At 54.3% G+C, this 13,012-nt stretch overlaps 1 protein-coding gene across 1 annotated transcript; it reads right to left on the bottom strand.

The window, feature by feature from the left end:
- Positions 1 to 824: 824 nt before the first annotated feature.
- J4E83_002765 (uncharacterized protein) lies at positions 825 to 2,237 on the bottom strand (the record flags this gene model as incomplete). The annotated part of the gene is made up of 1 exon (XM_049329706.1): positions 825 to 2,237. One exon carries the CDS (start codon positions 2,235 to 2,237, stop codon positions 825 to 827), a length of 1,413 nt encoding a protein of 470 aa, XP_049191385.1.
- Between the last annotated feature and the right edge of the window lie 10,775 nt (positions 2,238 to 13,012).

Genomic DNA, 13,012 nt, shown 5'->3' with positions numbered 1-13,012 from the left:
CAGCTGTGTGGGTCCAGTCCAATAAGGAGACGGTGTAGGCGACACTGCAGAAGCTGCGACGGGTACGACTGCGTGGACTGATCGGGATCGCGGCGAGATCGCTCCATGCGTACGTTGAGGTGTGGAGAGGGGTTTTCAGCGTGGTGGCTATCGCGGACGATTGTGAGTATCTGTCACGAGTGGGTACCACAAGCAGTCGAGATGTCATTGGAGCGGTGAGCTCTCGCCTTGAAGCGTTTAGAAACCTGGAACTTAGTGTTCGGCGATCGCTGTTCAGTGTGGGAACTCCTTGTTGTACCCCGACAGGCGTTCAAGTGAGGGAACTTGGTACTGGGAGTCACTAAGGGATCGTGTGATGATTGAAGTTTGTTCACAAGGTCATAATTTGTTATAGTGTATTCTTTTTGATTGGCATCGGTGTAGACGCTTGTGAGTGCTGTCGCACCGCTGGGTATTATTACTGGCGACTAATTGTCGCAGTGTACAGTGAGACCTCCCTGGGTCCAAATGGAGAAACGCCGTAGTGTGTCGGACTTCGACATAGGCGATGCTACTTGGCTCCGACAAGCCAGAATAGAAACAGAAATGATGTGCCTCCCAACCGTGACACATGAACAGGAATGCTACATGGGGTATCCTGAGAGTCGTGTACAATGTTTCCCTTTTTAGGTGCATGCAAAACAAGAGTAGACAAGGTTGAAAAGCTTTGTAACAAGCAAAGTGTCGATCATTGAACATCGGCCATTAATAGAAGTAGGTTGTTTGAAGCATGCGACGTATAGACAAGAAGGGGTATGGTGAACAACGTGAAACATGATAGACAGCTACATGATGTTTCGCAGCGACATCCTGTCCTTTGGTGAGACTGGCGCACTTCTGACTTCCGCTGGAAGAGAGGGCAGCACGTAGGGTGACGGTAGTTGTCGCGCAGCTGGACTGGTGCTTGCGCTCGAGGACTGAGGGACCGAAAGTGTCGGCTCTGCGAGCGAATGGAAAGGAGGCAACGCTCGTTGGGGCACACTAGTCGGCGCAGACTGAGGCATAGAGTGGTGGTGTGTGAGCTGAGGGGTAGGCTGGGTGAGCAGTCGCGGTGGTTGTGGTCTCTCGTAGTTGGGCTCCCGGAAGGCAGGCGCAGGCTTGGGTACAGAGGCTTCACTGCGGTGGAGTGGCGGGAGTTGTAGTGAGCCGCGTCGCCTGTGCAGGTCGTATGAGGAGTCGTCTTCGGGCGCAAAGCCAGTAGTAGGCAAGTAGCGAGTGGAAGAGCTCTTGCGCTCTTCCCTGCTGCCGACTAATGGAGCAAGTGTGATGTCGAGAGGAGAGGCTGCGCCACGAGGCGAGCGCGACTCTGAGCCAGTGTCGGTGATGAGGGAAGGAGCGCCATCAGCAGATACGATGGAGTAGCCAGAAGGCGAGGGCATGGGTGTCTCGAATCCTCGTGCTCGTACTGTGGCGGATGCTCCATAGGCTGAGATGTCAAGTGGCTGCGGGCGCGATCCGGGGTATGGCTCGAAACGCTGGGGCTGGGGCAGCTTGAGTGCATGTGGAGAGTTGGTTGGGATGTTGAGAGAGGACCTGTGTGAGTCGTGGTATGAAGACATCCGGTGCTCCTCGTGATGAGCCTGGCTGTGGGGTGCTGGATAGTGGTAGCCAGTCTGGTTGTGGTGCATGTGCTCTCGGGATCTTTGTTCAGGACGCTCAGGGTTGCGCTTGCGGCGGTTTTGGCCACCATTCCACCAGTTCTTGACTGCATTGTCGCTGCGTCCCTTTAACCGTCTTGCAATCTCTGCCCATCTCTTGCCCATCTCAGCGACCATCTTCTCAATCAGCTCCCCCTCTTCTCCGGTGATGGGATCATGGTTCAGTGTTGGCTTCAAGTTCTGGTGGTAGCGCTCTCTGCATTGCTTTGGTGACCGGGAGCCAATCTCCTGTGAGATGCGTACCCAGTTGTGAGGTCCATTACGGGCGACGAGGTTAACGAGCCACTGATCCTCGTGCTGCGACCAAGGGCCGCGTCTGTGGGCAACCATGTCGAACTCTTCTGAGAGGGAAAGAGCGACACAGGGTTGAAGTGGGGTATTGGATCCGCGCTGGTATGAATGCGGCGGACGGTGAGCACGTTCAAGGTCAGACTCCTCGATTATGACTAGATGATCAGGGAGATCAAGCTGTTGGTTGGACTTGGTCTGTTGTAAAGTGTGGGAATGTGCTGCATCGTGGGTTAGTTTTGCGTACATCATCGGATTAGGGCTGGCGAGGAAGCAACCAACACTATCTCAAAACATTTGGTGATCAAATGCAATGAATGACAGTAGGTGTAGTTGGGATGCAGCGCAGGCTGAATTGTAGTAGTGCAGAGAGCACGGTACAACAAATGCAGCCGACGACAGGGAGAGGTGATGAGTGAGAGTGGGACGTACCTGATTGTGCGGGTGAGAAGCACAGAGCAAAGTGTCAGTGTCGGTTGTTGTATGGTAGAGGGGAAGTTGAATGATGGTCGACGTTGTTAGACGAGCCAACGGTAACGTGGTAGAGGCGGGCACTGGTATATATCACGACGGGCGCGGGGAGGAGTAGTCAGGACACTTGGACGCCAAGGCGGTCGAGGAGCTATTGACTTGTTCGGGACGGGCAGATGTGAGCGAGGATTCTGCTTTTCAGACGATGCGGCTAAGGCACTGGTGAGATGGTGGACGGAGAGCGCTGGGGCGTCATGCGGCGCTCAGAGCGACTAGCTGGGCCCTGAGCAGCAGAGGGCTAATGTAATCGTTGTCGACGACGCACACAAGCAGCGATGGACCTGGTTAGGTGCCAGATCGTCGGATTCGACAAGTACCCTGTATCACATCGTGGCATGGCGTATGGCGCTCGCCCGGCGCCGACTTGGGACGGCAGAAAAAGCAAGCGTTGCGCCCAGCTCGCATTACCACCCTGGAAACAAGCGTAGTGAAGTGCTCCCCCCTGCGACGCTCCCTGGCCGCCGACAGCGCGCTCGTCCCCGCCGGCGGCCCACCGCTCGCGCGAAATGGTCGCATTCGCTGGGGCCCCTGGCCGTTTCGTTGTCGATTCATGATGGTGCACGCTAGCAGCAAGGCCGGTGGGATTCAGAAGACACCATGGAGACAGTCAAAGATACCCCCACTCAGCGCGATACTTGGACAGCCCCTGCCCACAGTAAAACCAAACATATCGACCGCCGTAGGGTTGAGCAGCAGCCTCAGCCAGCCAGCCTCAGCGGCATCCAGGATGCTCCAGTGGGCTCGACGTGGTCCCCATCATGACAAGCTCTGTGTACCGTCACCCTGGTTCAGGAAGGCCGGACATGCGCCTTGGGCCCTCTGGCGCGCTTGTCGCCCTTGCCTGACAGCCATGATGGACATGTTGGGTTTGCAGTGTCAAGCAACGTGGTCTACAAGTCTCCGTGATGCCGTTTCCCCATGGCAAACTACGCTGAACTGGTGTCTCGAGCAGGCCGGCCGTCGACACGAGGCAGGCCTATCCAGCGCCGCACGATGCACGTTGCAGTCAGCACTTGGGCGTCGATCAAACGGGTGCTGGTGCTGGGTGCGGACCGGGCGCGAGTAGTGTGATCGTCACCGGCCCTCACATTGGAGGACACGAGGTCGGCGAGGTGCGCTTGGCATCACGACGTCTCCTTTTCGGGCCTGTCGTTCTCCCGAGGCTAGCGCGGTGCACTCACATCGAACTGGGCGTGTTTCTGGTGTTCTATTTTCTGGCGAGTGCGACACACAACCTGTTTCCTGAGGCGTGTGTCTCTGGCCGCGCTGGGGTGGAGGTGAGGGTGAGGGTGTCTGCTGGCGGCCGTTGGTGGGCTGGAGTGATCTGCCGGCGGGACAGTAGCGAAAAGTAGCGAGCCCGCTCAACTGGACCGCCTGCACCAGTGAGCGCCTGCCGTGGCATTTGGAATATTGCCAGCTAGTACAGTAGCCCTCGATTTGCGCTCCAGCCCTTTTCGGCAGCCTCGGAGGCCACTCGTGCACGCTTTGGGATGGGCAAAACCGTTGCTGGCCAAACCACATCGTCACTCTCGCTCCCATTCCATCGTCGCCGAAGTCACCCACTAGGGCGATCGCAACCTGCTGCGGGTATCTTGGTTATACCGTGACGCTATTATCTCGATCGTCCTGCACGCTGCAACGAGACCCTCGAGGGCATGAGTGAGGCTGTCCGTCGCCCAACTTTCTCCATTTATCCCCAGCCCGACGTCGACCTATTACGCCATCGGTGGGGACACTGTACATGTACTCAATCTGATACCGCTGCTGAAGGCTATATCGCGAGTCACCCATGTCGGCGCCGCGCACAATAGAGACAGCCTCGTCCAGACTGCTGCACACCCCACGCGACATGGTTCCAACTCTGTTCCCTCACCCAGCACCAGGGCTTGGTTGCGTTCGGATAGACCGAGGTCTCGCCATTCCTTGTCCGTCGCATGCGGCGCAGGCGTGGCTGATGCATCAGATCCGGGGGTTTCATCGCCCTTACCGTTAGCGGCCTAGCGCGTCCCGAGTGCAGGGCCTAGCGTTCACGGGACGCACAGCATCCGGCCGAGTGGGTGCTTTGTTTCGCTGAGCCTCAGCCGCTTTCTGCTGCACATGCGCTCCAATGCAGCAACCTCGCCGTTCACCCGACGACTTTATTTGTCCAATCTGCCCTTGCCATCCATACGTTCGCTTCAAATCGCCTGCAGGACTCAACGGTCGCCGTCGCCGATCGCTTCCGAGCCCGCAATTTCGACGAACGAATGACAATTCCATGCGTTGCATTTGCAATTCTGCTACATGCACGCAGACGTGTGGCCCGCCGCTGATTCAGCATCCCCGTCTTGACCAGGGTCGTGAGCGATCGTAGGAACAAACTCTCGCCAAACACGCAGGCCTGTCTTTCGCGTTCGGATTCGCGCAACGGCTGTTTGTCTTGAGAGCGCCCTGCCTGAGTCGCCTAATCGCCAAACCATGTACCACCGAATGTCATCCATGACCCTCGACCCCTTCTGTTCCTCGGAGCACCGCGCGGGGTCTTCCGCTTGGTCGATGAAATCTGAAATCCTAGCTCGCTGCCCGTCGTGGTTGGCTGCTTCGTACGTCTGCCGCAGCTATACGCCTGCCCATCCTCAACCATGCCGCGCAGCATCCCGTCCTGTGGGACGAACGGTGGTTCCAACACTGAGGTGTGGCTCCTGCCGTGTTCGCTGCAATGTCTGAGCAGGACAATTTGCAGACACAGCATTTTGCCATGGCTAGCACGCTTTCGTGTCACGTCTTCCATATGACCTCGACCGAAGATGCTCGGCCCTTGGTCTATATCCATGTCGACGCTGCAACTGCTCCCGATGCCAGAGTGCATCCTGTGCAAGAGCGGCATCTTTCCGCGCTACCTTCCGCGCGCCTCGTAACCCTCTTGCGAGTCGCGGAATATTGGATGTCGTCGGCGAAAGTCCCCTAGCCAGGATTGCCCTCTCTCTTGGCCGGCACAAAGAGAGGATGTGCGCGGGTGGAAGGGGATGAAAGACCCACGGATTGGCAAAACCTTCGCAACGTGTTCCCTGCAAGTGACTCTACGCCTCCATCACCAAGCGTCTCGCAACACACGCCGCATAGTGCACCCGATGTGCACCTTACAGCAACGGCGACCGATGTCTACCAAGTTACCATCTTGACATCCTGCGCTGTGCAACTATGTGATCGCCGAGGACGGTTCTAGAGTCAACAGTAGTACGCTCACACCTTGCTTGTCTGACTGCCCCGCCCCCAATATCGTATTGGTAGTGATAAATCGTCATGGACGGCACAATCCGACCAGGGTTTGCGGAAGCACGCACTGCCGTAAACAATTCTCCAGCAAAGGAAGGGGTGCGAGACCCGTGTGGATTTGCATTTCCTCGAATAACTCTCCATAGGATCAGACAGGGATACCCAGCCACGATCTCATAGATCAGATTAACGAATGATCTGCGCTCAGCCAATAGCAAAGCCAACTCGCTGCGTCAATCTTCTGAAACTCATTACCCACCTTCGACTGTCGTTTGTTCTTCCGTCGTGGCTTGTTCATATCGACCGGGACTCCCATTGGTGGTTGCGCGTACCGCTGTTCCCAAAACAGACTGCGGTTGACGAAACGTCTTCAAATTGAGGTTCGCAGCTCACGGTTATTTGACAGCGGCAGACCAGCGGCCAAACTGATCGACTTGTCCGCGCAGTGGCCCGCTCCAGCCTCACTATACAAGGCACCCACGCATGGATGGCAGCACAGCTCAGCACCTGGCCTACATGCGACTTTTGATTTTACACTCTACGCTGCACTCATGCTTCAGAAGTCTCTGGGGTGGTGGCACTACACCACCGTGCAGTCTTCACGCAGGAGCTCATGCAGCAGATTGTCGTCTCTGACTCGTCATCGACTCCATCTGCACACGTTAGCGCGCTGCTGCGGCGCATCCTCTCGACTGGTCCAAAGCAAGATGCGGCGCCAGCGAGGGAAGGCCGTTTAGCTTAGATCTGAGCGGCCGCCGAATCGGATCGGCATGCCCCACCAAAACCCCTTTCTCCTCGCTCAAAGGGCTGCAAAAGTAAGTAAAACCATATTCTGGTCAGCAATTGCTATCCGAAATCAGCAGCCAAGGTTGTTGGCATCCTGTACGACTCGTCGCTCGGCCCATGCCGACACACACCTTGTTGTTGCCTCTCAACATCTCCATGATTCGCCGGGAATGTGCGTGACTTGCATCACCCGCCCACACGGAAAATAGCACTGGACGGCTGATCATCTGTTTCGGAATTTCACCGTCTGGCGAGACGTTAATGGCGTTGATCACGATGACACCTTACCAAGCCCTTTGGGGATCGTCAATAGACATGATGCGGATGACCTCGCCGAGATACTAGTACTTGGTGATGAATGCGTGTGCACGCAAAATCTTGTACTAGGACCGGCCTGTCGGTCCAGGCACTTGGTTCTGTACCTATTGAATGAACCTATGTCACCGATCCCGCGTTCGGCCGTGGCCATGCAATGCCCGCAGCCGCACCACTACCCGCACAACATGGAGCGGCGCCGAACCCTCGTTGTCAACGCTTGAGAAAGCTTTCTCTTTACTGTACTCCCAAGGCCGGCCATGGTGTCATACTCCTTCCTTTGCTTAAGGTCCATGTGTGCGTGCTATGATCTGCAACACTGATGATCGACCGGATGACCACATCCGGAAGGAGATCCACGACTCGTGAGCCTGCTTGCGTGCTCATGGCGATCAGGGTATAATCTTTGCTTTTTCGTTTTCTGTAGGGCTCGCAGTCAAGGCATTCACTGCACCGCCTCGCCTCACGTTTTCATCCCCTTTTGTGTACTGCCGAATTTCCGAATCCAATCCTTTGCAATGCAACATTGCTGTATCAGTTGCTGCCCTATGCTTCAACAAGGCATCCATCAAACACAGGGCACCACTCACGACGTTCAGGAACGTCAACGGTCGGCCCCGTTCACGTCAGAGGCATGATCTAGCATCAAATGGGATCCTCGTACAGGGATAATCGCTTCACTTTGTTGGCAAGAGCTGGATGAGCGTTCACCGTTTCTTGACAGAGACAGCGCTGCACGTCCCTATGTCGTTGAGAATGACAGCGCATCGTGCGAGTAGGATGTACCCACACTATGCAGAGTTGTCAAGCCGTGTAGAGCCACTCACGGTTTATTGTTGACCGGCATTCGCTCGGTTTCGCATCCTTTCACACGATAGCCATAATCCTGGCTGGACAGTACCTGAGGGATTCTCCGGAAGGCAGCGCCGATCTGCATGCAGCACAATGTTGCCTGTTAGCTTATGGTTACCGCTTTCGGATTATCAGCTTATCGTTTTGTTCTCTTAATACGCCGAGCACCAATCATGGAGACGAGTCGAGCAACTTCGAGGCACTGCAGAATCCTGTTTTGCGGACTCGCTATTCTTTTCGACCATCACTGACTCGTCACGACATCGAACGATAATGAGCAGTGTAGCTTTGGGCTCCAAACCTTCACCGTTGGATACGCGCGCTTGTAGGCATGAAAAATTCCGGTGGTTAAGCTGGATATCAGGTTAACCTGAAATCAGTCATGGGAGCGAATGATGATCGCCTCTGCACAGTGCACAAGAGTTTATCCCTCTGTTTTGCTATTCGCTTGATTCAGCGTTGTATATCGTTTTGATGCCATTCCTCAAGCTGTTCTCCTGGCTGAGGACGGCTGTGTTGCCCTACGTGAAAACGGGGGTACGTCTGACTCTGCTATGCCAGACAATCGATCTATGCACCTTTACCCAGCGAAGTCTCGCAGCAATTTTACTTTGCTTTCCCTTTTTCGCTTGTTCCTCAGCCTTCCATCAGCCCAAGCTACGGTCTGCGTCTGCTATCACCTGTTCGGTTATCAAGTGCAGCTGCTGTCTGGTTGTATGACAGCTCTCAGGAATCTGTCGCAACATTCACTATTTCTTTTGTATACATCATTTCTTCTACTGTGACGCTGACAATTTCATTAGAATTCCAACCCTACAACTGGAGTACCCCCTACACAACGCATACTATTCCGGACGTGAACCCAGGCATTCATTAGTGCTCAGAATAGCCACAGGCTCAGCTTGTCAAGCTCGTCACACCGGTCGATAAGAAGCACCACCTCGCTTCCATTCTCAACGATGCTGTGGAAACTGCTATCTCACGCATCGCACTTGTTGCATAAGTACCACCTTACGTTGTACCTTCCACGACACGCGATGTCCGTTCCGAAATCCCGTTAAGGTACCTTGACAGCGCCGAACACCAAGACCCAGGGCCACGGTAAAAGTACGAAGCTTGTCTACATACGGTCATACAATTAACCCTTGCGGTCATGAGTGGCGGAAGAATTGAGACGGATATAGTGAGTTGATGATACACGGCAGTTTAGGGTTGGACGTGGGGTAACGCAATGACGAGGTGCAACTTGCTGATTAAATTGCGCAGTTAAGCGGTGCATGGGCTGCACCTATTCCATCACTGCAATCAGGTCGACGGATGCGAACACGCGACTAGGCATCATGGAACAGCTCAGCGAAATGAACACCACACACACAAACAGGGTTGGGGCAAAATACCCCACCGAAAGATGGACAACGTTCCTCTATACGCAGCCACGCAGGTTCACTCGCTAAACGTTCAGCTACCCTGCCCTCAGCATCCACGAGCTGCATCTGCACACTTCAGCAGCCATCTTACATGAGCAGCACGGCAATCCCGGTTGGCGAGGGCTATAGCTCAGCCAGCGAGCACATACCCCTCGTGCTCTCTGGTGCCACCCTTCGGAAGCCCGTCAGAAGCTGAACACGAACCCGGGGCCTCGCACCTGGGTCCAACGCCCGGAAGCGCCGCCTACTGTAACATGCTTCTAGGGAGTTTCTAAAGGGTCGCACGGCGCGCACGCGAACGTCTGACTGCGTTATCGGCTGGCCACTGCGCAGGTCTCGTCACCTCCTTCAGGCGATTCAAGGACCCTCAAGCACGCGAAACCCCTCCTAGCACTGGTTCTCACAACCCCATTGTTTCTGTCTCTCTTCCCACCAGGGTGTCATACTCCTACAGATGAATGAATCTGTACCTCCCGGTCGCATTTCGCACCATACTCCCCAATCTGTCAGTCGCGCGGGCCGCAGCCGTCCGGAACCAATCTCCAGCGTCATCCACCCGTGGCTTGCAGCTTGTCTTGTCTGACACAAGGACAAGGGCCCTGGCCTCCCCCATGCATCCAACCAAACAACGGCGGGGTTCGGACGCAAGCAGGGCACTCAAACCTCACGCATCTAGGCATGCAAGCGAGCAGAGGCCAGAAATTGCCCGCCTTAAGCCACGAGGCAGCAAAAGCCGTTGTGCCACGCTAAACTTGATTTATTTATAGCGTTGCGCTGGGCTAACGTGCATTCCTTCCATCCAGGTATCCTATCTCACGCCTCGGGAGTCGGAGACGGCAGGTAGATGTGCGTGTATATCCGCCGACAATCTTGACGCAGAAGCGCGATGCGACATCACATTGCGGCGCGGTTTCCCTTGGGTTTGTACAGCTGCCTGCGGGTGTCGCGGTGTTCGCGATAGTGGATAGTGGAGCCCTGTATTAGGCCCGATGCCACCCGTCATCTACGACTCTGTTGTGCATCGCCCGTTTGCAGTAGAAGGCGCGAAATTCTTTGCGTCGCAGATGTGGAGACAATTCCGGCTGATGAAGTAATGTACACGGTATGTCACTCTGAACATGGCCCTTTGTGTAAGTGCTTGCCGGGGCCTTGTACAGTACTGATAATTCTGTACCGTGTGGCTTCGTACCAGGGGAAACTGTCCGACGTTCTTTCCGGCTTGTCGAACAGTCCGAAAGCAGTATCTCATTCATTGCACCGAGCTTGTGTTGCTCATACGATACTAATCACTAATATGACAGGGCCTTCCGCTGGTCAAGTCAATAGGTAAACTCACCGCAACCAACCCCACATCGTCATCGTTGAGTAGACTACGACCAGCCCGTGCACATGGCTACCCACATCACGATTCTGCAGCTGCATCTCATGTCCTGCAGCCGGTAAGCATCCACGGACCTCCTCCTGGGTGTACAATCAATTCCATGACAACCCGACACTTGTTTCTCTTAGTCAACGTATCGGCCGAAGGCCGTGTTTACGCACGAAAGCAGAACGAGGACCCTGCGTCCCATCCCCCTGCTAATATCGCATCGGTCAGATTTCTCGATATGATAGCTGTAGATGTCTGGGGTAAGTTTGAGGGTGAGTGAGGCGAATGGGCAGAGCAAGGGCAATCAGCAAGGGGGCGTGCAAAGTGTAAGACCGAGGTACGATATCATTGGGGGAGTAGACGAGAATCATGCCATTGGGTATCATGGTCATCTCAGCGGGTGGTCCCAACAACTTGGTAAGCTAGTTCAACGGGCGCGTAACTGTGACTGGTAGGCTGGTTCGGACAGTTTGCCCTGGCCTTTACATGCAGATTAGGTGCCTTGGGCTGTTGCGTTGCTGCCGTATTTTGATGCGTTTTTCTTTCTCCCTCTCGATGATGCAGGACCCTAAACCTTTTCGCGTGTCGTGCGTCTGCTTCTAGAACAACCGTCTTAAGCGAAAATGGCCTGTTTTCCAGCCTTAGCCTCGTGCTTTGGGCCTCTACGTCGTCATTTTGAGACAAGGCAAAGTCAACAATGGGCGCCTGCAAGCGACAGCGCGTCACAATCCACATTATCCACGCCCCCAATTCTTGTCGCGAAGCAGAAAATCCTTCAGCCTCCTGCTGCATGTCCGCTTCTTCCGAGTCAGTTGGGCAAGAAGACAAGGTCGGTTTGCATCCGCCCGTCCAGCGAACCAAGTTGCGTCCCAACTACCTCATGATCTCCCGCGCCCTGCGCCACACGAATCCTTCCAACAGGGCCAAAACGGTAAAACTAAACATTTTTATCCTGTTTTGTATCCGGGTCGTCTTACTTCCGGAATCCTTTGACGAATCTATTGCATCCTCGATTGCTGCTTTGGGTAAGGGCGCGTTGCCAATTTGGTGTTGCACGCAGCGAACGGTTGGTAATGGTGTTTTGTGGAGAGCTGGAATGCTGCTTGTCGGCGGCACCGCACGTAGGAGACGTTTGAACTGTTGACGAGAAGCGTAGGAGGTGCTGCAACTGGATTGTTTGGGGTGCAGTTTGCGACATTATGGTTGGTGGTAACGGAATGCCGAGCTGCGTTCTTCAGCTCGAACGGTCCACACCTTTTTTCTCTCTACCTCGCGACTCAGCACTACAACCACTCGTCCGGTACTTGCAGGCGACAAACGTCTTAGATGACATGCACTACCTAAACTACTCTTGGCAATACCGCGGTTCCGTGCAACGACGTCCTGAACGGTACCGCGCGGACTGGGCCGCTCCTTCGTGGCAACTTGCTAGGTTGATCACCTTGTCCGTCTGGAGATAACCGGGAAGCTTCACCTCGGCACCCAAGCGGGCTGACGGCCATAGTAATCACTCGATTAGAGCATCGCTGTCCCGAGCCATACACTTCGCCGAGGTGGTTTCGCTTCGGGTGGTGATTGAGGCTGCGCTATGATGGGCGTGGACATGCATAAGCGATGGCGATCTCCTGCTTTGAGCGTGTCGCAGTGTTGACGACGACGGGAATAGAGCAGTACACAGCGAGGCTGAGGCTGGTTGTCAATCTGATGTGGTTTGAATATTGCGAATGACCAACGCACATCAAGTATGTCTCACCATCATTCGTGGGTTCAGGCTACAATGTGGGGTACCGTTGTTCGTGCAGACGCGGCAGTGATGTTACCGCTATCTATTTCTATTCCAAGGTGATCTTGGATTCTTGTGATGAGGGTAGCTATCCCTTCTTATCAACGTAGAAGTGTCTATTCTCTTACTAAGTAGTGATTCCGGGTGGATGGATAGAGCTGATACCTAAGCAGATTACACGACACTGTAGTAGCTATGCAATAACATACATCGTAAAGAGGCTAAACCTTGTCCCCCCTACCTGATTAGATTAGTAGTGGAGTACACGATGATTGCTTGTAGACCTTGATCGGACGAATTGCTAATGCACTGGTCACTATGTAGTAATGTCTCGAGGATGATCATCGAAAGATGCAGCAAGAGGGTCGTGACAGTATGAAAGATGATACAAAGCACGATACATCTGCATCGACTAACCCTGAACACCATCTATTACATTTATTCTCCTAAGTGTGCGTCGATGCATTGACTTTATCGCATTATTACTGTCTCGCTTTTGACTTAGCTTCATCGATGTCATCAGGTTATAATTCTATTGTCCATACAGCTAGAACGATCTCGAGTGTTACCTTCTTCGCCGTGGTTCGAAACTGTACCCTTCTGCCCATCACGCTATAGTAACTGCGCACAGTTTTTACTTCACCCTTCGTCCTCGCGATCTATCTCAAACTTGCATAAGGTACATTCTCGTACCTAGAAAGATCTTGGT

Source organism: Alternaria metachromatica (genome assembly GCF_023757995.1).
Source record: "Alternaria metachromatica strain BMP 0045 chromosome Unknown scaffold_4, whole genome shotgun sequence".
Classification (NCBI taxonomy): Eukaryota; Fungi; Ascomycota; class Dothideomycetes; order Pleosporales; family Pleosporaceae; genus Alternaria; species Alternaria metachromatica.
The sequence above is the reverse complement of the archived record's forward strand: the minus strand, read 5'-3'. Positions and strand labels throughout refer to the sequence as shown.